Source organism: Drosophila tropicalis, unplaced genomic scaffold (genome assembly GCF_018151085.1).
Source record: "Drosophila tropicalis isolate 14030-0801.00 unplaced genomic scaffold, ASM1815108v1 contig_1002, whole genome shotgun sequence".
Classification (NCBI taxonomy): domain Eukaryota; kingdom Metazoa; phylum Arthropoda; class Insecta; order Diptera; family Drosophilidae; genus Drosophila; species Drosophila tropicalis.
The window spans coordinates 1479831-1507533 of NW_027172360.1; the positions used below are offsets into that span (position 1 = coordinate 1479831).

Below are 27703 nucleotides of genomic sequence, written 5' to 3' on the forward strand. Positions count from 1 at the left end.
AATTTTTTAAATCGCAGTTCATAGATAGCTATAATATTACAATCTGTTTGTCTATTTTTTGAACCCTTGCAGAGGGTGTTATAAAATTGGTCAGTTGTTTGTAACGCAAAAAAGTTCTTGATCAGCATGAGAAGCTGAGTCGATATACCCATATCCGTTTGTCCGTTCGTCGGTGCGTATGCGTTTTACTCAGCCGTCTTAAAAGCTATCGGGTTGAATTTTTATACCCTTGCAAAAAGGGTATATTAATTTTGGTCAGAAGTGTGCAACGCATAGAACGAACCATCTCCGACCATACAAAGTATATATATTCTTGATCAGCACGACGAGACGAGTTCAAAAGTCATGTCCGTCCGTCCGTCCGTTCGTCTGGATCAACGCAAACTCCTCCTAGACCGTAACAGCTACAGAGCTGAAATTTTGCACGTAGGCTTGTATATACTGCATTCAGCCGGATCGGACCACTATATCATATAGCTCCCATACAAACCCCAAAGTCGCGAACAGTGACTTTTCTCAATAACTTCGTTATTTTCTGAGCTATTGTCGTGAAACTTAATATTAGAGAGTTTACTACGCCTATAAGCGACTATGCCAAATTTGATCAAGATCAGGTGACTATATCATATAGCTCCCATAGGAACAACTGGTCGAAAACAGTGACTTTTGTAAATAACTTCGTTACTTTAACGCGATTGTTTTCAAATTAAACATTTTTTAGTTTGATATATCTGTTAATGACTGTGCCAAATTTGATCAAGATCGGGCGACTATATCATATAGCTCCCATAGGAACGATCGGTGGAAAACAGTGACTATTATCAATATCTTCGTTATTTCCTATGATTGTAGGCCATTATTTCGCAAACATAAGCCTTTTTAGATAAAACGTTCTTCCACATTGATGGCTAATAGGTAAGGAAAGAGTTACCAAAAAAGTTGCAAGGGTATACAAACTTTGACGCGGTCGAAGTTAGCCCCGGCCCTCTGGTTTTCTGTGTTTTAAATTCCCTGCAGCAGATCAAGTATGAAAATCTAGGATCGGACCACTATATCATATAGTTCTATACGAAAAGGAGGTGAAGCAGTTGGATTATGAAATTTACAAATGTGATAGTATTGAATATAAAACATCAGATCCCAAAATTTGAATCTGATCGCATAAACAGAACACAAGTTACAGTCAATACATATGAATCGGCTCTGCTCCCAGTTCTGCTGCCTACTAAGTCATTCGTCATCAACAGTGCGCATGCATACACACACAGACGCAACGCTACATAAACTGTATGTGTATGCGTGACGTGCTTTGCTTAGAGACTGAGGGAAGAGGAAGAAAAATTGTAATGTTTTGTTTGTGTTTTGTTGAATTGAGTTGCCAAGGACTGCAAGGATATCCATACTTCGGCATAGCCCAATTTAGCTTCTTTGATATTAATAAATGATCTTCCATTGGTAGTGTCACATTCTCGTGTGCTTATGTGCGTGGATGCTTTATGCTTTACCTCTGTATTAAAAACATTAATATTATATTAATAAATGATCTTCCATTGGTAGTGTCACATTCTCGTGTGCTTATGTGCGTATCTGTATTAAAAACATATCGTCTTCTTCCCTGATTCAATCCGATCTTCTTGATCAGGATCAACAGCCGAGTCGATCTAGCTTTGTCCGTCTGTCCGTATGAACACCTAGATCTATAAGAGCTAGAGCCACAAAATTTGATATGTATACTCGTTAATTGTATAGAGTTAATTGGAAATTTGCCACGCCCTCTTACGACTCCAGAATTTAGATAAAGCTGTTTTCCTTAAAAAGTATAACAGCTAGAGATATTAAATTTGGTTTATATACTCGTATAGTTAGCACGCAGAAACAAATTGTTAAAACTTTTTGCCACGTTCCCGGAATTTACACAAAACTTATTTTTTTTTAAATGCTTCTTAATGACAGCTACCGACGTTAAATTTGGTATGTAAACTAGCTTAATAGACGCGCAGATATTAACCTTTTAAAAATTTTGACACGCCCACTTCCGCCCCCGAAAATGAAATAAAACTGTGAAAACTGTAGTTTTCTCGAAAACTAACAAAGCTAAAGTCACCAAATTTAAAATGTAGATTTTTTTAGTAAGCGCGCAGGATTTGTACACTTAAATGTTTTGCCACGCCCATTTCCGTCTCCTTAATTTAGAAAAAATCGATTGCCTGCTGCAATTTTTTGACTATCACAACCAAATTCGGCAGACCAATTAATCTTTTATATTATTATACCATAAATTAACTTTTAATCCTCATATTTCCACTACTGTAAAACTATGAATGTTCTTAGCTTTATAAAACGATGGTGAAAAGAGTTTGACGATCCGTACACAATCGAAAGCCTGTATACTTCATTAATCTGTCCTATCATAGAGGGCGGATCATGCATATGGTCACCCCAATATGAGACGCACGGAAGTAAAATTGAATCAGTTTCAAATCCATTTCTCTTCTAAAGCTGTGTATCCACACTCAAATTTGTATGACAAACGTGTTGTGTTTGAAGCAAATTTTGAACGTGGATAGTGTTGTTTCCAGTAATTTTCGTGTTTGAAGTGCGTGTTTAACGAAAATAGAACTGGTTTTATCTTCGACGTGTTTGACGTAACTGATTTGTTTGTCATACAAATTTGAGTGTGGATACACAGCTTTAGAAGAGAAATGGATTTAAAACTGATTCAATTTTACTTCCGTGCGTCAGCTTAAATTGGAATCGGAATGCCAATTTGCCATCGTACTCCAGTAGGCTTCTTTTAATCAATCTTCTTGCACCAATTAATCGTAGAGTAATGCTTGGTGCTATCATCATACACAAACTTATAATAGGTTAAATAACTTATTTAGACTAAACATCGTGTTCATCTGAAATGGAAAAAAAAAGTACAACAAATAAAAGTCATAAAGATTCATATGACAATTATTGCTTAAAACCAAACAAAACATGCACTCTGTGGAAAACACTTAAGATTATAACAACGGCGCGGTATCAAGTAACCGACGCTGAGCACAAAATATAAACAATTTTCAACCCCCGGAAAACGTGGGTCATTAGAATAAGTATTTTTAAGAACAATTGTCGCCTCCTAGAGTCTAAGAGTTCATTTATATACAAGATCCGGCCTGACATAAGTCATCGGCCTAAAGTCTGCATGGGCAGCAAACCTGTAACTATTTCTGCTTGCCATGCAATCGCTTCGCCGCTGACAACGCTCCACGCGCTGACGTCGTGACGTTTGAACTTGATCCATGCAGCATAATTGCTGACACAGCGATTATAGGTCAGGGCTAGCTTAGCATAGGAACATTTTGTACTTTTGGTCTTCCAGTCTTTTACGAACAATAAACAGAATCGGTCGATCCAAAATAATTATCATATACTTAGTGACATCGCACAAGTAAAGAACATTATTAACTTTCGCCCAACTTGTTCTAAAAAAAAATACTCAAACACCCTGAGCAAGAAATCAACATCGTCATTACGGCTTTTGAGTTTGCAAGGAAAAAACAAAAAAAAAAAATTTCAGCCCGATAAAACGCATACACACGGACGCACAGACGGACATGGCTATATCGACTCAGCTTCTGTGCGTTACAAACATCTGATCAATTTTATAATACCCTCTGCAAGGGTATAAAAAAAAATCAACAAGTTATAAAAAAATATCAAAGAAGTTAAATTCGGCTATGCCGAAGTTTATATACCCTTGCAGTCCTTGACAATAATAATTTCACATGTTCAAAATTTCTTTTCTGCAACTCAATTCATTAATATACAAACAAAACAATTTTACTCTTCATACTATGTACAATTTGTTCTTCTTCTTCCCTCATTCCCTAAGCAAAGCAACGCACGCATACACATACAGTTTATGTAGCGTTGCGTCTGTGTGTGTATGCATGTGCTCTGTTGATTTGATGATGACGTAGTAGGCAGCAAGCAGAGCTGCCGGCAGCGATTGAACCGATTTATATAGACTGTAACTTGTGTTCTATTTATCCGATCAGGGTCAAATTTTGGGATCTGAGATTTTATATCAAATTCTATTATATTGGTGAATTTCATGGGGATACTCCAATTTTTGCAAAAATTTTTGTTCCAGAGCTATATGATATAGTAGTCCGATCCCAAAGATTTTCATACTTTATCTCACCCGGGTAAAAAAAAGCTCCCAAAAAAAAATTTCATCCCGATAGCTCTTAAGATGGCTGAGTAAAACGCGTACGCACCGACGGACAGACGGACAGACGGACAGACGGACAGACGGACAGACGGACATGGCTATATCGACTTAGCTTCTCATGCTGATCAAGAATATATATACTTTATGGGGTCGGAAACGTCTCCTTCTGTGCGTTACAAACATCTGACCAATTTTATAATACCCTCTGCAAGGGTATAATAACTATTACAAAAAAATCAGAAACAAAAAATCAACAAGTTATAAAAATAAAAATAAATATATATAATAAAAATAAATTTTTAAAAAATCTACAACAAAAAACCAACGAGTTATAAAAAATACCTATGTAAAACGAAAGCAGCAACAAAAATCTGCAACACAAAATCAACAAGTTATATAAAATAACTAAAACAAAAATACAGAAAAATCATCAGCAAAAAAATCAAGAAGTTATAAAGAACAACTAAGCTAGAAGAGACTAGCAGAAGGGCGAGACGAAGAGAAGACAACACACAGCAGCGAATTATTCTATTTAAAATATTTTTACACATATTTAAAAGAAGACATGTACATAAGTAGAGTGCTTGTTTAAAAATAAAAATACAAATTCAAAGAAGTGAAAATTATTGAAAGTGCCTGTATCTTTGTAACACGAAATAAAAAAAAGAAGATTAAAAATATCTTATGAGCGAAAGTGACAGTAAAGAATACGATAGTGAGTTAGAAGATTTAGTAAAATATTTAAAAGACAAATTAGTACCAACAAAAGTAACAAACAAAATGCCTTTAAATGAGGAAAATATGAAAGCACTATTAGAGTTTGCAGTCAGCAGGTATTCGAAAAACAAATTCAGGATATTAGAAATGAATTCAAGAACCTAACAACGTCCGTACCAGTAGTAGAAGTCTTCAAGGATGCCGATGTAGTTCCGGGCACCGAGTGTAATGAGGCTTTAGATGTTGTGAAATCGATACCCGATTTCGAGGGAAAATTGAAACATATGTCTCGTGGCGGAAATCTGCGCATACAGCGTATAAAATTTTTGAGAGTCATGATGGAAGTTCAAAACATTATCAGGCACTGGGCATTCTGAGAAATAAAATTAAAGGCTCGGCTGATATGGTACTGTCTTCCTATGACACACCTTTGCTTCATCTTCTGGTTTAGGTGCTGTCACAAAAAAAAAAAACCAATTACGATGATATCAAGAATCTTAAAAGACAACGAATTGAATTTCGCGACAAATGAACGTGAGCTACTTGCGATAGTGTGGGCCTTAAAAACCCTTCGAAACTATCTGTACGGCGTAAAGAGTTTAAATATATTTACTGACCATCAGCCACTTACATTTGCCGTTTCCGATAAGAACACAAACGCGAAAATCAAAAGGTGGAAAGTGTACATTGATGAGCATAAAGCACAAATTTTTCTTAAACCGGGAAAAGAACACAACAGAGCTCACAGAGCGCCAGAATCAGAAATCTTTATTCTTAACAGGGTTTGGATACTATAACTTCTACTATTAGGACCAATGACAACCGGAAAGATAACAAACTACTCGAAGTCAGAATACATCCCAATACTGGACGGGAAAGCTATTATTTGGAAAGATTATGAAATCCTCAGACACTCAACTAATCTTTCAATATACTCGGAAATTACCGATGAGACAACGGCATTAATGGTTCACTTCCCTTTATCTCATATGAGATTACTTCTTGAGTCCGATGTACATCATATAAGAAACATTGGAAACAGTTAACATTCATCAAAGACAAACTAGGAGCATTAATATACTAGGAACAACTCTAAAGATAATAGCAGGAACACCAGACTTTAATGATTTCGAAGAACTTAAATTCCAGCAAAAAGTATTAGCTAATTCAATAAACAGGCAGGCTTCAATAAATTCAAAAGTCCAGGAGAAAATAAATAAATTAACAGTCAGTAAATGACATCATTAAATTTGCAAAAGAGAAACAGATTGAGACGGGCGAACTTTACCTAACTTTGCTCAATAGAAATAGAATTATGATTTCGGAACTTGAGACTCTAATGTTGTCAATTACACTTGCAAAGATACAAATAGTGAACTCGGTAATTTTTGATACAGACGATTTAACGAAAATTGTAAATGAGCATTCTGAAGGGCTAACTATAACTGATTTAATTAAAATATCTTATGTCAACGTAATATTAGATAATAATTTTTTACATACCCCAATCCTAGTTTAGTTTGTAAAAAAATAAGCATGTTTCCAGTTCAACGCAACGGATCAATATTACACTTCAAAGAAAATAATAACGCCGCAGATTGCGGTAATAAAACAATACCAATCATAAATTGCAACGATACGCTTACCTCCACATTTGCAAGCAACTAAATTCGACAACCTGTGCCCAGCAGCTACACTTAGGAGGCATAGCACACTGTCACACCCGTCCCAGTAACTTACAACCGCTGGAGATAATCGATGACGGGATTATCAACCATAAATGAGGACACGGCCGTAATCCAAACAGAGAACGGCACCAACACAACAATCCACTGAACTTACTTGTTGACGTTCGATGAGAATATACAAATAAATGGGTCTCTCTACAGAAACATTAAAAATATCGTCAAAAGACACCCAGTCTCAGCAACGTCAACCACACTAACTATTACTGTTCATAAGAAAATTCTGAGCATGCCATACCTTCAAAGATTGAACTTTGAAAACCTTCATCATATTGGCAGCATCGAGAGGAACATGAAATTATGGCATATAATAATGACCACCTTATTTGTCACCATCCTAGCCGCTATATTCGTCTGTTATAAAACCTTCCAAAAATGGAGAAACAAACGAAAGCATGGATCGCTACGTATTGTCATTGACACCCTGACGAAAACCGGGGACGGCTTTCGAACTAGCGAGGGAGGAGTTAACACATACTGACCGCCAGCGTATGGTGTTTAAAATATAGAATCATTGAAGTACAAGAGACCGTAAACACGAATATTAAAACAACATTTTTTGTACCCTTGCAAAAAGGGTGTATAATTTTTGGTCATAAGTGTTTAACTAATAAATGGAAGCATTTTAGATGATCAGTGACTTTTGTTAACAGCTTTGTTACTTTTAACGCGATTGCTTTCAAATTAAACATTCGCCAGTTTTTCATATCTGGTAATGACTGTGCTTAATCTAATCAAGATCGGAAAACTTTATCATATAGCTCCCATAGAAACGATCGGTGAAAACCATTGACTTTGACCAATCACTTTATTGCACAAAGGGTATATTAATTTTGGTCAGAAGTGTGCAACGCTTAGAAGCAAGCATCGCCGACCATTTAAAGTATATATATTCTTGATCAGCATAACTAGACGATTTCAAATAGCCATGTCCGCCTGTCCGTCCGTCTGGATCAACGCAATTTCCTCCTAGACCGTTCGATCTACAGAGCTGAAATTTTGCATGTAGGCTCGTATATACTGCACAGTCCGTCTGGATCAACGCTAATTTGGTCACAAGTGTGCAACGCTTAAAAGCAAGCATCGCCGAACATATAAATTAAACATATTCTTGATCAGCACGACGAGACGAGTTCAAATAGCCATGTCCGTCAGTCTGGATCACCGCAAACTCCTACGTAAGAGCTACAGAGCTGAAATTTTGCATGTAGGCTTGTATAAAGTGCACAGGTTGGATTCAGCCGGATCGGACCACTATATCATATAGCTCCCATACAAACGACAAAGTCACGAACAGTAACTTTTCTCAATAACTTCGTTATTTTCTGAGCTATTGTTGAAATTTTTCTGAGCTATTATTGAAATTGAAATTTAGTATTAGTGAGTTTAGTACATCTTTGAACGACTGTGCCGTATTTGATCAAGATCGGGAGACTATATCATATAGCTCACATAGGAACAATCAGACGAGAACAGTGACTTTGATCCGTAACTTCGTTATTTACTATGCTAATGTAGGCCGTTCTTTCACAAGCAATCTACATTTTATATAAAACTTTTTTTTTTCTCGTTGACAACTATAGGTAAGGAAAGAGTAACAAAAAACTTGCAAGGGTATACACACTTTGACGCGTGTCTCATATAGACTCTTAAAAAAGAAAACCGCGACCAATATCATTTAATTTATTAATTTTTATTTTTTACATTCTTTATAGTAAATTAATGTTTTATTTATTATATTTTTAGCCATTTCCTAGCGATGGATTTCCCAATGTTATTTGTACTGAATGCAGGACGAAACTTGAGTCGTTTTGGAAATTCCGGAACATGGCCCATAATTCACACAAGGCTTTGCAAGAATTTTTGGCTATGTCTCAATCTTCAAAACTGGTTAGTGAAACTAATTTATATTGTAGAACTACTAATTATGTACTATATAGTGTCATCACAGATTTGTCAAGTTTGACAAATTTTGAGACAAAACAGCAAAAAACTACATTCATTTTCCTATGGAGTTTCTTCAATTTTTGTTTTAAAAATTTGTTTTTTTTTTGAAGGGGTTCTCACAGAAAAAAGTAAAATGTAAATTTTATTTTATTTGTATACCCTTGCAGAGGGTATTATAAAATTGATCAGATGTTTGTAATGCACAGAAGGAGACGTTTCCGACCCCATAAAGTATATATATTCTTGATCAGCATGAGAAGCTGAGTCGATATAGCCATGTCCGTCTGTCCGTCCGTCTGTGCGTACGCGTTTTACTCAGCCGTCTTAAGAGCTATCGGGCTGAAACTTTTTTCGTGGGTTTTTATTACCCGGCAAAAATAAAGTATGAAAACCATAAGGATCGGACCACTATATCATATAGCTCTAGAAGAACTAGAAGAAACATTTGCATAAAAATCGAGTATGCTATGAAATTTACATATATGAGAGTAAAATTGTTTTGTTTGTATATTGATGAATTGAGTTGAAAAAAACAAATTTTGAACATGTAAAATTATTATTACCAAGGACTGCAAGGGTATACAAACTTCGGCATAGCCGATGTTAGCTTCTTTGATTTTTTTTTTTTGTAATTGATTAAGAATTCAATTTTTAAAAGCTTCTTAAAATCACAAGTCACTAGCTATCCTATATGTTTGTTAAAATCGAGTCCAACGGAAAGTTACGCAAAAACCTACAATTGAAGCGCGTTGAGGAATAAAAAACAAACATATTTGGCTTTTTGTTAGTATTTGTTTAAATTACGTGATTTAAGCAAAAAAATATGTTAATAAAAGCAGCGAGTAATTGTAAATTGTGTTAGGAGTCCAACATAGTATTGCTGATTATAACTGTGGTACAAGTTCAAATCTTCAAAAGCAGTTCAATATGAATTTTCCCTTTATTTATATAAAGCGAAATAGGTACTTTTGGGTAAAAAATATGTTTTTTTATACCCTTGCAGAGGGTATTATAAAATTGGTCAGATGTTTGTAACGCACAGAAGGAGACGTTTCCGACCCCATAAAGTATATACATATATTCTTGATCAGCATGAGAAGCTAAGTCGATATAGCCATGTCCGTCTGTCCGTCTGACCGTCTGTCCGTCTGTCCGTCGGTGCGTACGCGTTTTACTCAGCCATCTTAAGAGCTATCGGGATGAAATTATATCATATAACTCAGGAACAAAAATTTTTGCAAAAATTGGAGTATCCCCATGAAATTTACCAATATAATAGAATTTGATATAAAATCTCAGATCCCAAAATTTGACCCTGATCGGATAAATAGAACACAAGTTACAGTCTATATAAATCGGTTCAATCGCTGCCGGCAGCTCTGCTTGCTGCCTACTACGTCATCATCAAATCAACAGAGCACATGCATACACACACAGACGCAACGCTACATAAACTGTATGTGTATGCGTGCGTTGCTTTGCTTAGGGAATGAGGGAAGAAGAAGAACAAATTGTACATAGTATGAAGAGTAAAATTGTTTTGTTTGTATATTAATGAATTGAGTTGCAGAAAAGAAATTTTGAACATGTGAAATTATTATTGTCAAGGACTGCAAGGGTATATAAACTTCGGCATAGCCGAATTTAACTTCTTTGATATTTTTACTTGGAATATGCACTCAGTTTTAGATATATTATTTACTAATACAATTAAATACCACTCTTTATGGACCCCAATAAACGACAAATAAATTTCATATGTAATATGTGTTTAAATTTGTGTGAAAAGAAATTAGATTTCGTTTGCCAGGACTAGAACAAATATTTAAAGCCATTCATCCTGTGGTATTATACCCTTGCAGAAGGTATTATAAAATTGGTCAGATGTTTGTAACGCACAGAAAATAGCAGTGGCCTTAAGCTTTTACTTCGAAGTTGATAAATCATATTAAAAAGATCATAATTGCACCAATATTTTTTGAATTCATCTATAATTATATATAATAAAATTACTACCATTTTGGACCATGTAACGATCCTTTGTCGTCCCTTGGGATATTTCTAATATCTCATGGGCTAGGTTCGGCACAACAAAATTTATTTTGTGCCCTGGTAAAATTAAAACTCGTTTGTTGGGTTAATGGTTTTAAATCACGCGTTTATTTACAATATTTTTGGACTCGGCTGGGTATGACTAATTTCTCTGGGAAAGTCCCGACTTGGGCCGTGCTGATTGTGGTTTGGATCCTTTGCTGCTCGCTCCAGTCCTTCTCTTGTTCCTTGGGTCTCCGCTGGTTATTATTTCAGACTCGTGATATCGATAATTTGTCTTGTATTTCCTTGATCAGAATGTGTCTGGAACGTTGATTTGCCTTAGGATAGATCCTATGGCCTTTATTTCACGTTTCCTCACGTATCCTGATCTTCTAGGGATGTTATTTCCACCTCGATGCCTTCAGCTGTGTTTGTAAGATGGTCTTTGTGTGCTCGTTGCTTCTAGGACAAATCCCGTGGCCGCTTACTATGAAATAGGATCTTTTCCAGCAATTGGTATTCGTCAGGATGTATAGATCCTAAAATTTCGGCAGTAGGATATATCCTCGTGCCTTTCAATGTGCTGTAAATCGTCCCTGAGCCGTTTGACTTCTCTTCTTATATTGCTTGGGCACGGTGTTTTAGTCCTATTCTAAAGACTTGCTGGTTCTCTGATAACTTAAGAGGTTACTCGTAAGGCCTTCTCAGTTATTGTATTTCTCCTTGATCCTTTGTACAGGATTTGTTTAACTTGCTTGAGCCTTTAAGGTTATTCGTAAGGCCTTAAAACTCCCTTGTTGATCACGACTTGTTGACCTGATGCCCTCCTTGATGGGTGTTGCCTTTATATAGGCAGCTCCCATGGCCTCAGGAATTAATTGGCGTAGTACCGCTATACAGCTGGTACTTTTCCATCGGCCCTTTGCACCCACACATTTCTTGTTGCTATGCGTGGTGAAAGTCCCGCAAATCCCTGGCGCATATGTGTCCATTTTCTATGTGGCTGCGCGCCCACTCGTTTCCTTGTCCTTGTCTTTCTCCCTTGCCTGCATAACATTTCGTCGCTATGCTGACTTCTATCACTTTCTTGTATCGGCGTTGCTTTCCTATTGGCCGCCCATCTTTCGCTGCTTTCCTTTCTCTGGTGGCGCTACCGTCGCCCGTCGCTCCCCTTGATCCACTTGTCATACCCAACTTCGCCCAAATTCCCCCCACATTAGAACTAGATATAAATATATTTTCCATATTTAACTTAATTTATTATTTCATGCTAATTAGCCTGTTTATTTAATAACTATTGGTGGCTGATATTATTTGTATCGCAATCTAATGCGCGTATCTTATCCATTGGATAGAGGGCTTCCCCATTGCTCATCCCTCCCCCTTCGGCTTACATATTCTCCTTACAAATCCACAAGCCATTATCGTTTCTCGCATCTATGCTTTCCCCCCTACTCCCCGATTCACAAGCATACCCCTCACTTGGTTTCGCTTTGGCACCATGCGCTCCCCGCACCCGTCTCCCGGGCTTGCTTGGCCCTCACTTTTGCTCTCTTCCGTTCGCATGATTTCAGCTGCTCGCGATCTAACTGCTTTCAATCTTGCATGCGTGACGTAGGCAGAGAGTACCTGCATTGGCCACCGGTACCCTCTCTCGCGGCTGTACACACATAGTATACGTGTAGTGTGGGTGTATGCTCATCCAGCGTATTGTTCCCACCATCACACGCATGGCATTCTATTGCGTGTACTTCTCTTATCTATTGGCTTTTCTAAATAGGCCAATGCCCTCTTTCGATTGCAATTATGCCCTCAAGCCTCGTTTCATTTGCTCTTATACAGCCGAATCTCTCGTATTATGCTTCCCACGCATCTTCCCGCTTGTACGAAATCGCCAGCGGTTGCGCGTGATTTGATCGGCCATGTTTGATTTACTCTTATACAGCCGAACTTATTGTGTTATGTTTTCCACGCATCTTCCCGCTTGTACAAAATTGCCAGCGGTTGCGTGTGGTTCGATCGGCCATGTTTGATCGTATATCATTTTGCCTTGATTCGGTTCGATCGACCAAAAGCTAGGCTTGGTCGTATACCGTAAATTTGGTTTGTGTCTCGGCTGCGTTTTGTATCTGGCAGATCGTTGCAACGTTGGATTGTATTGCTGCTTGTTTGTTGTGTGGAACATTATTATTGTCTATAATGTTCCTCACAACCATTTTGCAATAAACAAAACGCCTTCACTTTCAGAAATGAGCAAAATAGTAAAGAAAAGGGCATTTTGAGCTGTTCATAAAAATAGCAGTGACAACTAAGAATTAAAATCTGTCGTTTCCAAATTATTTAAAACTTCAAATTCAGGTCACCTTTGTTTCTTAGAACTTAATACTTTGTTGTGAACCACTTATTGCCAATATTCGCTTGGCACTTGCGCCGCACCGAATCCTACAAAGCTGAACTGGTATCTGCTGCCATGTTTCTTGGATAACTTCACAGAGTTGAGTTGTATTGGGCGGTTTTTGTTTTGTGACACTTCTCTGAATGTTACCCCATAAATTTTCAATGGGTTACCAATCCTGCGCCTGAGCTGGCCCTGGTATTACATTATTCTGTCGAATTAAAAACAACTATTTCGAGATTGCTCCTATGTTTTGGGTCATAAGACCGGTGATATGTCCATATTATGGACATATTCCATATGATATAGGACAGCATAACCTTCTTCACGATGTTCATGTAGACATTTCGATCCGTACTCCCATCAATCTTAAGAATAGGACTAAGTCCAATATTTGAGAAACAAGTCCACATCATTCCCTATAGTCTAACCGCTGTTTGCGTGTGGTTTGGGTGGTATACTCTGTATATTCTGGGCGACGTACACTGTTTGGAACCTGCACCACCAAACAAGACTACTTTGCGGTCATCTGCCCGAGAATATTACCCACTTTGCAATTGGAAGATTCATATGGAGTTTTATCAAAATACAAATGTGCTTTAACTCAACAGTAGTGGGAGTTTCCTTGGACTTCGCCCGTTTATCTATTGTTCTATGAGTCTGCGCCGACAAGTGACGTCCATTACTGCCAAGATTAGATCATGTTTGACTAAATTAGAAGATGCAAACGGATTGAATCTGCAGTATCGAACAATGTGTCAGTCATCTAAAACCGTTTCGGCCCCTTTTTTACGTCTATCGGGATTTTTTGGACATCTAAGGCAACAGAGACTATCTATGCAGAACATCCAGCTAAACCTTGAATTTTCTTTGTAGGTTTTACCTTGTTTTTCAAGATTTTCGATCCAACACACCTTCTCGGTAGAGTAATACGTTCCTCTTCCGACTAACACAAAAATTTTACCATTAGTTGACGCAAATAATAGTACACTATAATTATCTAATTAATTACACTTACTACTAACAGATTTGGAAACTTATTATTTACTTTTTTCGCAACTAAACGAAACACTGCTATTTTTGTGAGCAGCCAAATTTGTGGGGATAAGCACAAAAATGTGACAAACGACCCAAAAATTAGTAAAATTAACGGAACTTTTTCGGTTTTCATTTGTCTACATACCATTAAACAAAACCAAAGTCAGACAACTTAATCTTTAAAAAGGAATATGTGAAAAATGTTTGAATCTTTGTTAGCATCTATTTTCGTGATCACAGCTGTATATTCTTGATCAGCATGAGAAGCTGAGTCGATATAGGCACGTCCGTCTGTGCAAATCAATCACGCCGCCATCTTAACAGCTATAAAGATGAAACTTGGTATTTGAGCTAATTATAGTTCCGAACAGATAAAGTATGAAAGTTGTCAGGATCGGACTACTATATCATATAGCTCTAGAAGAAACATTTTCCTGAAAATTGAAGTATCCCTATGAAATCTACTATGGTGATAGTATTGTATATAAAAACTCAGATTCCAAAATTTGAATCTGATCGGATAAATAGAATTCAAGTTGCAGTCAATATAAATCGGTTCAAACGCTGCCGGCAGCGCTGCTTGCTGCCTACTACGTTTAGGTCATCAACCGAGCACTTGCATACACACACAGACGCAACGCTGTATGAACTGTATGTGTATGCGTGCTGTGCTTTGCTTAAGAAATGATAAAAGAAGAAAAAATTGTAGTAAAAAGAGTAATAAGGTTTTGTTTGTGTATTGATGAATCGAGTTGCAGGGAAAGAAATTTCAAAATGTAAAAATATTCTTGCCAAGAACTGCAAGGGTATATAAACTTCGGCATAGCTGAAGTTAGCTACTTTGATTTTTTTTTTTGTTGTAATAATATGCATTTAAAAACTAATTTACAAATACCAGCAACCAGCAAATTTGGAATAGACTTTACCGCTTTTGGTAGTTTTCTGCTTCGTACCACTCTTTGTGGATGCATAAATGAGACATTAAAGTCGCGCAAAGGATTTTTGTGCTGTTATTGGACCTATTCTCTATTATTCGAAAGGTCGTTTGCATCTGCCATCAAAAAAACTGAACTTAAAAATATTCAAATTGGTCCTATATGTTTTGGTGCAATAAAAAAAAACAAAATTTTGTTCTATCCAATAGTCAAAATCTTAGACTGGACACTGGTAGGCATTTTTTTATAGCTCTACCTAAAGTTGAGATTTGAGTTTATTTTTGAGAGTTGCTCAGAATTTTAAGGCACACCCTAAATTTGTAATAAATTAAATAAACTTACACATAGTAAAAACCCGACTTTTTCCGTTTCATAAACAGTTTTATCAATAACGTTTTTCTTTCAAAAGTTATATACACTCAAAGTCAAGCAACAATTTGCAATAAACAGAAGGAAATTCATTCTGTGCCCAACACTGGTTTTCAACAACGTTTTTGTCGCCAGTGTTGAAAAAATTTGAAAAAGCAAGTATGCAAAAATGTGTATTGATGTTTTATCTATAAAGCGGCAAACATTTCGATTTCATTAACTTTTAAAAATTGTCTTATGTGCTCGAAAAAGGGCTCGGCGCCCCTATGTGCACTGTAACCTGTAACTACAGTATTCATGTTTCAGTCGCAATTGAGTTCAAAAACAATTTATTGACAGCAAGGTGTAGCTGTACCTCTGGCTATATGTATATATGGCTCCGTATATGAGCAACTAGATTTTGAAACCTATAACAGAGTCAACTAACATTTTTGTAAATTTTTCAAATTTTTTTTTTTGCATCAGCGTAATTATCTCTACCTTGAAGAAAAGAATCGTCCTCGCTGTCCTCGAGGTTGATGACCTCGGACATAGAAAAAAAGACAAATGCTCGACGACTTAGGTATACCATATACCAGTAAAACAAATATATCAAATTCATAATAACAAATGCGATTACGTATTTTTAAAAAATTCTGTTTACATGCTTTTTACAAGCATAGTATCTTGCTCACTACGAACACCCTTGCGACCCTATAGCTAACGGAAAAACCCCGGCCTTTTGGAACAATGTTTTTATGTACCTATGCATAACTATTTTTATACCATTGAAAAAAGGGTATATTAATTTTGGTCAGAAGTGTGCAACGCATAGAACGAACCATCTCCGACCATACAAAGTATATACAGTGGCGAGCACATGTGGATACATGTTTTGATACTGTGACTTTGAGTGGTTGTAAAACCCACATAAATGCATTAATTGATCCCAAATTTTCAACAAAAATTCTTTAATAATATATAAAACGAAAAACAAGAGCTTGGCACGTAGGCTTGTATATTCTGCAGGGGTTGTATATCTCGGATTCATACGGATCGGACCACTATATCATATAGCTCTCATACAAACCCCAAAGTCACGAACGGTGACTTTTCTCAATAACTTCGTTATTTTCTGTGCTATTTTCGTGAAATATAATATTAGAGAGTTTATTACGGCTATAAACTACTGTGCCAAATTTGATCAAGATCGGATGACTATATCATATATCTCCCATAGGAACGATCGGTCGAAAACAGTGACTTTTGTAAATAACTTCGTTACTTTTAACGCGATTGCTTTCAAATTAAACATTTGTTAGTTGTTTAATATATCTGTTAATGACTGTGCCAAATTTGATAGAGATCGGGTGACTATATCACATAGCTCCCATAGGAACAATCGGTGGAAAACAGTGACTTTGATCAATATCTTCGTTATTTCCTATGACTGTAGGCCATTTTTTGGCAAACATAAGCCTTTTTAGATAAAACGTTCTTCCACATTGATTGCTAATAGGTAAGGAAAGAGTTACCAAAAAAGTTGCAAGGGTATACAAACTTTGACTCGGTCGAAGTTAGCCCCGGCCCTCTGGTTATGGTTATTTTTAGTCCGATTTCGATCAAATTTCGTATTTTGCTGGATAATAGTATCAAATTCAAGTGTGCCAAATTTGATTGTACGAGGTAGAAAATTACCGGAAATAATCGAATTTTTTCAAATTACGGGGCGGAAAGGGGTGTGGCAAAATCTTTACACATACAAAATGTGCGCATTTACTAAACACTAAACAAATATTCATACCAAATATGTAGTCTCTAGCTATTATAGTCGTTAAGAATTTGTTTCAATAGCGGTGGCGGAGGGGGGTGTGTCACTATGCGCAGTACGTTCAAGTCGCCCCTACGACACCAGTACAAAGCCTGTTACGCGCGAGCCCACGCAGATAACTGGCCACCTCCCACTCGACCGACCGAGGGGTGCAGTCATATAACGCACGGCTCGAATCGCGTGGACAAATAAACACTAGAAAAAACAGACAAACAAATAATAGGCACTATAGCTATCTTTTAACTAAATAGGAAATAGAAGGTTATAATCAGAGCAGATGACTCTAAAAGGTTCATGCATGGCATAGTTAGAAGAACAACGACTAAGGGTTAAAGGTATAATAGGATGTCCACTCCGTCTACATGGTACCGACAGATTTACCTGAGCTAATAACTCAGGCGAGTCAATATTACCAATTAGGAGCTTGTGCATAAAAATGACACCAAGCATAATTCTACGGTTAGTTAGGGACGGAAGGTTAATCAAGAGAAGTCTACTAGAATACGAAGGCAAATTGACAGCTCAAGCCACGAAGAGCAATTAGCAAGAACTGCTTTTGAACGGATTCAAGTCTAATCTGGTGCGACTCAAATTGAGGTTACCAAATGCAATATCCTTACTCTAAAATAGGACGGACATACATATAGGGGTCATCAAATTCTTTTAACCATCTTTTAATGAAACCCAAAACACTCATGGCCTTTGCGACAGTGGTGGAAATATGGATGTTAAAATTTAACTTGTGGTCCATAAGTACGCCCAAATCATTCATATAATGTAGACGTTCTAAAGGATTATTGTTTAGAAAATAAGTGACCAGTTGAAGAGAGTTACGAAAATAAGTCAGTACCTTGCATTTGCTAGTGTTAAGATTTAATAAATTAAACTGGCACCAGGATTGAAAGTTTTTAAGTTCAGCTTGTAGCCGACTAAATGAATTTGTATCTTTATAAGTAAGACAAAGCTTGACATCGTCAGCATACAAAGGCACACGCGAATGAACAATGACTGATTGAAGATCGTTAATGAATAATGTGAACAGCAGAGGAATCAGATGACTACCTTGATGTACACCAGAGGTCACAGGAATGGAATTGGAAAAAGAAGACTTAAAAGGTACCTTCGGTTTTCTATTTGTTATATATTCTCAAACCCAAGAAAGAAAAGTAATAAAGTATGATTAACAGAATCAAATGCTTTACTGAAGTCAGTGTATATGACATCAGTTTGTTTAGCATTTTTGAACCCCTTGATAATTATAGAGGTTAATTCTAAAAGGTTAGTGGTTGAAGACCTACGTTTCACAAACCCATGTTGGGATGGCGAAATAATAGAGCTGCAAAAATGTTGCAATTGAGATGTTAAATTTTCTCAAAAGCTTTCGGAATAGCGGACAATTTTGAGATACCCCTGTAGCTTCGGACTTTTTGCCATTTTTATGCAGAGGAATGATATACGACATATACAGGAAGACCATCTGGCCCCGGAGAATAATTAGGTTTAACCAGTTTAAGTTCGCTAAGAAGAGAACTTTCATCAATCACTGGATTGAAAATGCAATTAGCCTTTTTTAAATGATAAGAATACGGACTTGCTTGATATTCCGTTGTTTTGAAAAATTCGCAAACATATCGGCAATTGCCTGATCAGTGCTCGCTTTTTTATTTTGAAAAGACAAAAAAGATGGGTGCACAGAGGTCTTACGTTTAGAATTAACAAAATTATAAAATTGTCGAGAGTCAGGAGAAAACTGATGCTTACAGGGCTGAAGATAATTCTTATACCGCGTGTTTTTTTACGCTTTTGGTTTTTAACGTTGGCAACACTGACATACCGCATGATGTTCATGACAGCTCTGAAAGTGAAAAATGCTCAGTTTAGTTTCATCATGGAAAGACTTACGCCCGAACAACGTTTACAAATCATTGAAATTTATTATCAAAATTCGTGTTCTGTGAAAAATGTGTTTCGCAAATTACGTCCATATTATGGTCGACACAACCGACCAACCGAGCAAGCCATAAAGGCAATTGTGGACAAATTTCGCACACATTTTACTTTATTGGACATTCAATCGTTTACGGAGAGTGCGCACAGAAGAGAATATTGCAGCTGTAGCGGCCAGTGTCAATGAAGATCGTGAATTGTCCATTCGTCGGCGAAATTCCCTTAGACATGCTGGAAAAAGTGGTGCAAAATTGGTCCTTCCGTGTTGATCACTTGAAACGCAGTCGCGGCCAACATTTACATGAATAATCTGCATAGGTTTCTTACTGGTCGACGATAACTGTTTTTCGTTGTTTTTATGTCTGCTACTCTCTCTATTCCATATTTTTCTGGGTGTGTTTTGACTACTATTCCAATTGGCCATTCACCTCTTGGTGTCATGTATTTCACTACGACGAGTTCAACCTCTTTCAGGTTGTCGCAATTCTTTTCCCATTTCGATCTTTGAGCTAAACTTGGAATATATTCCTTAATGAATCGTCTCCAGAAGGCTTTCACTAACATTTGCGTGATCCTCCATGTCTTCTTCTCACTGGATCCGTTAATTTTGCATGCATCCACTTTATTGTATGATTATATCATTGGGGCATAATCCTAAGCCGTCATCTGGATTATCCGATTCGAGAATATATGGTCGACTATTTACCAAATGCTCCGCTTCACAAAAAAGAGTTTGCAGCACTTCGTCAGTGAGATTACTTTCGACGGATAGTACGGCCTCTAGTGTTCTTTTAAAGCATCCAATTAGCCTTTCCCAGCAGCCCACAAAATTTGCTGAGTTCGCTGGTATAAATTTCGATTCCCTTTTGTGTTAGTTCTCCGCGCGCTGCTTGAATATCTATTTCCTCTAGAGCTTCTGTTAGTTCTCTTGAAGCGCCTCTAAGATTAGTACCATAATCGGACCATAGTGTTTTAATTTCGCTTCGCCTTGCCATCATTCGACGGATTGCCAAATGCACGAGTCTGTAACTACAGACTGTGATTAGAGAGTGTGCGATTTCCATATGTATTGGTTTAGATATTAAGCATGTAAAGAGAACGCCATATCGCTTTCGCAGGCATTTATTGTATCTGCCGCTGGAGCCCCGACCATCCTTCGTATGGAACGGGCCGAAATAATCCATGCCAACGGATGTAAAGGGTTTTTGTAATGTAGAGAACCTCTCCTTGGGTAATAGACCCATTTTCGCTTTAACCGGTTTGGCTTTGCGTCGTCTACACCATATAAATTCGTTGATAATTCTTTTGATCTTGGTATTCATCTTCGGCATCCAGTTCTGCGACGTTAATTTATTTACGACGACTTGTATTCCGGTATGCTGAACTTCGTTGTGAAAATGTTGTACCATCAACTTTGTGAATACTTGATCTCCTTGACTCCTTCTGCACGCATGATTCGTCATCTTCACTCATAGAAGGACAATATTTAGTGAGGCGTAAACCCCCTGTGATCTTGCCAGTTTTAGCATAGATTATGTCATTGTGAAAAAGTCCCTCTTGGACCATTTTGATAGATACCAATTATACTCCTGAACAACGATATCGCCCCGACGGAGTTCCATTTTATAACGTTTTGTGAACTTCGAGATTCTATTTCCCAGAATTTTAAATGGGTCTTATTGGTGAACCAGCATCATAAGCCCTGGTACGGTTGGTGCCTTTAATTTTGGCTGTGGCCACATCTTTTTATCCAATCCAAGAAAGGCTGGACCTTGTTACCATCTGTCTGTGGCAACTTTAATGGGAGAATCTCTTTTTATGATATCAGCAATGTTTTCCATGGTAGGAACCCAATTCCATTCTGCCCTCTTGGACTTTTCGCATATTTCGCTTATTCTGTTGGCTACGAAAACTTGCAGCCTATCGTTACTGTTTATCCATGAAATCACTGTTTGGGAGTCTGTCTACAAAAACCTGTCATCAAATTTTAGATGCATTTAGTTTTCAATAGTTGCCAGTCTACATCCCATCACAGCTGCCAATGTTTCAAGTTTTGAAATCGTAACATGTTTCAAAGGTGAGACTCGAGCCCGAGATGCTTTAACAATGAACTCATATTTTGTTGCGGCTTCTGCACCCTTGTAACTTACTCGAATATATGCTGCTGCAGCGTATGCTTTGCTGCTAGCGTCGCAAAAAACGTGTAGTTCGACTTTCGTAGCAATAGATAAATGTTGGGAGTAACATCTTGGTATACTAACATCATGTAGTCTTTTCAGATCGTTAAACCACTTATGCCACTTTTTGACAGGGTCGCCTTTAATGACATCATCCCATCCAATGCCAATTTCCATATACTACGCATCAAGATCCGACCTTTTATTGTTACTGGAGTCACCAGTTTTGTAGGCATCCTTGTTGTCCTCGCTTATGCTGTGCATTGTAGTTGTTGAGAAAATAAACATGTCTCTTTGTGCGTCCCAAATCATGCCGAGAACCTTTTTCGCCCAATCGAATCCGTGTTTACGGACCACGTAGATCTTCGGGTATTCCCTGTAAGACATCATGATTATTACAAATAATTACTGCATGAATTATCTCAACAGCTTCGCGAACTGTTGCTTTTGAATCCAGATAGTCGTCGACGTAATGGTTTTCAATGATGGCTTGAGCTGCTTCTGGTGCCTCACTTTTATGTATCGCCGAATTGTGTTTTTTTACAAATTGTGCTATTAATTGTGAGGTGGTTGCTCCGAATATCATTGACGTCATCTGGTAGACTGTTAGTGGTATTTGGGTATACATATTTCTCCATAAAAAGCATATCGCCCAAATGTTCATCCTCGATGTGGTAGCATACAAAGTCTGTTTCTCTTTTGCTTTAATCGGACCGTGTATGACCCTTCCGAGTTTGGTTTTTGCCATAATCGGACCCTTTGGTTTGAGTTGTAGGGAGTGTTGCGTGTCGTTGTTTAATGAGGAGATGAGGCTGAAGATTCCGAATCGAGTTCAATTTTGCCATTTTTGTATATGGAAATTCTTTCTGTATAGCTTCGTAATCGATTCGTTGAGTTGGTAAATTCAAATCCTTGATAAGATGTACATTTTGAAGCTTCTGAATTTTGCTATCGCCAGGTATTAGCAATATCTGCGATTTCTGAAGTCCATCCAAAGAAATACGGTTCAATATCCAACATGTTGTGGTGCTCCCATCGTCGAGAAAAGTCGGAATTTCTTTTTCACCTGTTGCACCACGTAGTATAACTGGTAACATTTTAAGAATTGCTGCTTCTTGGACTGGACTTCTTGAATGCATCCGCTAATAGTAAGCGATGATGATATCGTTCACAGTTGTCGATCTTGCATTGCTCACGATTATTGCATAGTCCCTTATGAAATTTTAGACATGTGAATCAGGCGTTACTTGTGCTTGCGTAATCCCATCGTTTCTTCACTTCTGCCTTTCTTCTACATTTATCTAAGGAATGCTTCTCCTCATCACAAATAAAATACTTGCTGGTTGAGCGAGTTTGTGTACCCTTTTGTGATTGAATTTGTTATCCGAATTTCATTTGTGCTTCATTTTCTACGTTATTGATAGTAATTATCTTCTTATAGAAACATATATCATGATACTGCGTCCACTAAGTAAATATATCAAAATTACATTCTGCAGCTCTTAATTTTCGATTTTGGTTCGCGTTTTCGAAGAATATTTTCATTTAGCCGCTCAATTAGGGTTGCAAGCAACTTTTGTGTATGTTGTTGTCGCCGTTGGAGATCGATAGAGATTCATTTATCGGGTGGTCTCCATCAGACATTACAAATTTTTGTAAGGAGGTAGACGAACGAATTAGTGCTACACTAGTTTTCAAAGTATGTTTTTTGCTTACCAAAGCTTCCGCGCATGCATTCAGAACTTTAATCTCTAATGACAGCTGTTGTATTTTATATTCATGCTCTTCGATGACGTCTGGGCTTTGCTTAGCTGTCTTTACACCAAGCATCAGTATTTCCTTTTTTGAGATTTCGTCTTGAAGTTCTACATCGATGGTTTCTATTCTCCTTAGTACTTCCAACTGGTTCATGTTTTCGAACTGGTTCTCGGACTGAGTTGATGCTTGTATGACGTTCCCGCTTGATTTGCCAGAAGTTTCGTACTAAATGGCGTCATAAATTTTTGATTGCATCTCGGTACAGTCTATCCCTTCTTGCAACGAAAGTTCTAGGAATTGGCCTACTCGCTGCAAAGCGTTTGCGCCCAGCTCTTTTAAAATGCAGTCGATGTGTTTCAACTTCTTTTTGTATTTTCGTAGTTCGCGCTTCACGAAATTATCTCTAACAAATTTTGTATACATGGCGAAATGAACGTCGCGCATTTCTTGCGACTTCAACGGCTCCAATTTCTTTTCTACAACTTTCGGCCAACTCCACATTGTTATTAAATTTTGTGGACTGTATAATGCGCGTTTTATTATTTTTTATTTTTTTAGAGATATTTTCTTCGCCATCGTTTTTATACAGAGTCTGTCCATCTCTTTTTTTTTACATCAAAAAATGATAATTGACTTATATACTAGATTCAAGAACAGAAATGATATTTTTCGGTAATATAGCTTAAATACAAATAAAATGGAATTTTCTGCGACAACCGTTATAGTTAGAGGCTTCGTTTTTTTCCAAATAGATGGAAAAGAGGAAGATTCGACAGATAATAAAAACAATTTTAAAATGGGTTTACATAATGCGTTTGCCCAGAAGTCCAGGTAGACAATCTGGCCACGGAGAATAAACAGGTTTAACTAGTTAAAGTTCGCTAAGAGAACTTTCATCAATCACTGGATTGAAAATGCAATTGTCTAGGTTCTTTTTTTTCTACTGCTCCAATCTCTATAGGAAAATGTTCTCAAGGAGTTGTTCTTTAAGATAAAGCAATAAAAAAATTTCGTTTTTTTGTAAATAAAAAAGGTATGTGACCAATTAAGTTGTTTACACTGTCCGCCACATCTTCGGATTTTCCGTCTATCTGAAAGGAATCATGTATTATTCCTTTTCGTAAAAAGGGGAAAAATTTGCCTTTGTACTCCAGTAGGCTTCTATTAATCAATCTTCTTTAATTAATCGTAGAGTATTGCTTGGTTAAATAGACTCTCCTGGCCTATTGAACCAGTTAAACCTATCTGTACCCTGTAGACCTGCTTTTTATTTTATTCCTCTTTAAAAGACTGTATTTCTAACTATTCCTTGGATGAACCTATGTTCTGATTAGAATCTTCTGCCTCCCGTAATCAGATCAGAAGTCTTACTTTCTTTTTTAAAAACCTCTATTCTGTCACACTTAGCTCGTAATTAGCTGTAGTTCATAATATTTTAACTGTTTGTCCGTTTTATTTGTAGTTCTCTGTGTTTTAGAATAAACATCGTATTCATCTGAAATGGCATCACCAAATCAGATGCACCAAAGAAATATACAAAAAAAAAAAAAAGTACAAGAAATAAAAGTCATAAAGATTCATATGACAATTATTGCTTACAACCAAACAAAACATGCACTCTGTGAAAAACACTTAAGATTATAACAACGGCGCGGTATCAAGTAACCGTCTAATAAAGCTTAACACTGGGAAGTTATCCAAAAAATATGGCAGCAGATCCCAGTTCGGCTTTGCTGGCTTCGTTGCGTCGCAGGAGCCATTTATGGTCTATTTAATATGATTTGACAACTTTGAAGTTAAAGTTTAAGGGCGCTGCTATTTTTGTGAACACAGCTGTACATAATTTTGCCATTTGAAAGGGAGCTGTGCGATATAGTGGTCCGATGTTGTGGACTGAAGTATGGATACGATGCTTGCCGGGAGGTCTAGAATGAGATGCGTTCATTTATGAGGCGGACTAGAGATAGTTTTGACACTTTGAGGGCTGGTTTTAATAAACTCCAAGCGGAGTTAACTGCAGTGGAGACTCAGTTCAGAAGCTTATCGTCTACGAATGAGTCTCCAAAACGTAAAAGGACCAGTCCTTGGGGTGTATCTCTACCGACCGATCTCATGCACCATCGACACCAACTCCACAACAATTGATATCGTTTAAGAGCCCGGTGGTTAATCCAGTCAGTGAGGTATTACCGGTATCAATAGTAATAATCTCTCAAAAACGGTACCAATCGAAGTGTAGTGAATTGTCTAGGCAATTACCCATTCCAATGGAAAATGACGAAAATTCCAATAGTATCGAGAGCCCAATGATCAAGTTAAGAAGCGATAATTAAATTTTCCGTATTTCGTTAAAACTCTATGTAGATAGTCTTTCTTTTGATCATAACATATTAACTTTTAGAGAGAATGGATAAAATCTGGCATTGCTGATGCATCTTTTTTTATTACAAAATTTTCTGTATTCAGACATGTTCGAATTTATCAAAATTTGATTTTGCTAAGATGCCAACCCTTTGACAATTAATGAGTATTAATGAGATACCTCTAAATTTGTGCTTTTGTGAGACTGACTTTGCCAGCCTTAATGAAAACATTGTTACACTGAGATATGAACTCAGATATTCACTTCGTTTATGATACTCTTAATTCACTCATTGATATTTGTTTTCCTACCATGGTAGACAGGAACGGCTTAACAACCCTCTCTGGTTTTTTAAAGAGTTATATTATTTAAAAAATGTAAAGACTCAATATTAAAAAAAAAAATTTTTTTAAATCGCAGTTCATAGATAGCTATAATATTACAATCTGTTTGTCTATTTTTTGAACCCTTGCAGAGGGTGTTATAAAATTGGTCAGATGTTTGTAACGCAAAAAAGTTCTTGATCAGCATGAGAAGCTGAGTCGATATACCCATATCCGTCTGTCCGTTCGTCGGTGCGTATGCGTTTTACTCAGCCGTCTTAAAAGCTATCGGGTTGAATTTTTATACCCTTGCAAAAAGGGTATATTAATTTTGGTCAGAAGTGTGCAACGCATAGAACGAACCATCTCCGACCATACAAAGTATATAAAATAAGTATTCTGTAAGTTACTCAATATGTAAATTCAGTTTTACTTTATTGAATTATCTTTTGAGGTTTACAATTATGTTTTCCCTCCTTAACGTGAGTTTCTAAACTAACTTAACCATTCCCCAAGTTCTGCATAGCAGGCCTTAGCCGTTGGCTCCACCTCTCGCGACGTTGGTGCTGGCTCAGCACATTACGCATCCGCTTGGTATCGCGTTACATTGGGGACCCTCATGATGAACGTTTTGTTAGCAGGGGCTCTCACTATTCTGATATTTTGCTGGTGCAACAACGCTGACCTTGCAACTAGTGCAATGAGAAAGGGTGCACTTGTCGATACCCTCTACTTTTGGACATTGTCTTGGGGATATGCTTGGTCGTGTGTTAACTGGCCCCCCTTTAAGTTGAGGGCCGTCCTCGGTCTTCTTGAAACTGCCCACGGCCAACCGAAGAATTCCCGGCTCCTTATTGCGGCGCAACCAGCCCAGGCAGATCAGCACTCCGCCAAACAACAGCGCTCCAACCCCTGCGGCAAACATGGCCAAAGGTTTTTTATTGATCGTTATGGCCACTTCGCTGATGTGAGCGGTGTTCTCGTCGTTCAGCCGGCGCAAGTAGGCTAGGCTGAGTACATCGTTGTGACCGGTGATATTTATTAGCGGAGCTGCGGCAACACCCGGAGAACGTTTGGGAATGCCATTTCGGTTGATCATTTTGGTGTCGTTGATCGATGCCGCTCTTTCGAATGTGATTAGGAACGTGCCGTTGATCTTTTGCGGGGCGGCCCCATCCACTATTACCTCGGCTGCTCTGTTGTTGACGATGACGAAACCCTCTTCTACCTCATCTATGGGGGGAAGGTGGCTTGGGCGTGTCTTACAATGGGCTATGCTCCCCTCATGCAGCTGGTGGGCGCAAGTACTAGCCCCGGCTTCCTTGCAGAAAGTGTGCGAAGTCGTTACTTGGCAGCTATCCATCGGAACTATACGGCCGCTGCAATCCGCGATGATATTGGTGCCCTCTAGATCCAGTACAACTCCTCTGTGTTCGACGGGGACTATGGTTATTTTCTTACAACTACTTTTAACTTCAGGATATGCTATGATAAAATGGATAATGCTAGTATTTAACGCAACTTTAATGGTGCCAATTTCAAGGATTTCCCTAACGCTGATGTTAGTGGCTCGACTGTTCAATATTTCATCCACATCGGAGGAATCTAAAATCACGGGGTTAATCAAATTTACCCTTGCCAAGGTTATCGAGAGTATGACGTTTTCAATTTCGAGGCCAACGATTCTATTTCTTGCCAACAGTGTTTCAAACAAATGCGCTGTATCAACCGCCTCCTTACGGACGTTCTCTATTAATTTATTTACTCGATCGGTCAGTTCATTTAGTTGGGCCGTGGTGCGATGGTTTATGGCCCTCTGCTGGTTGCTGGCATGGATCAATTCTGCTTCGATTAACCTTGATTGTTCCATGTCATCATGATCCGGCGTGCCGGATATTATTTTCAGCGCTGACCCCAAAAAGTT

General features: G+C 37.7%; 1 protein-coding gene across 5 annotated transcripts in view; it reads left to right on the top strand.

Moving 5' to 3' along the window:
* The window catches only part of GATAd, a 144372-nt gene that overhangs the window by 51164 nt on the left and 65505 nt on the right, over nt 1-27703 (top strand). For all 5 annotated transcript variants that reach the window (XR_011032024.1, XR_011032027.1, XR_011032019.1 and 2 more), the window contains one exon: nt 8431-8574. Coding sequence is in view for 2 of the 5 variants with exons in the window: in XM_068286839.1 (XP_068142940.1) it covers nt 8431-8574 (144 nt within the window). In the remaining 3 variants the exon portion in view is untranslated. Of the gene's footprint in view, nt 1-8430; nt 8575-27703 lie in introns of those variants that run through there.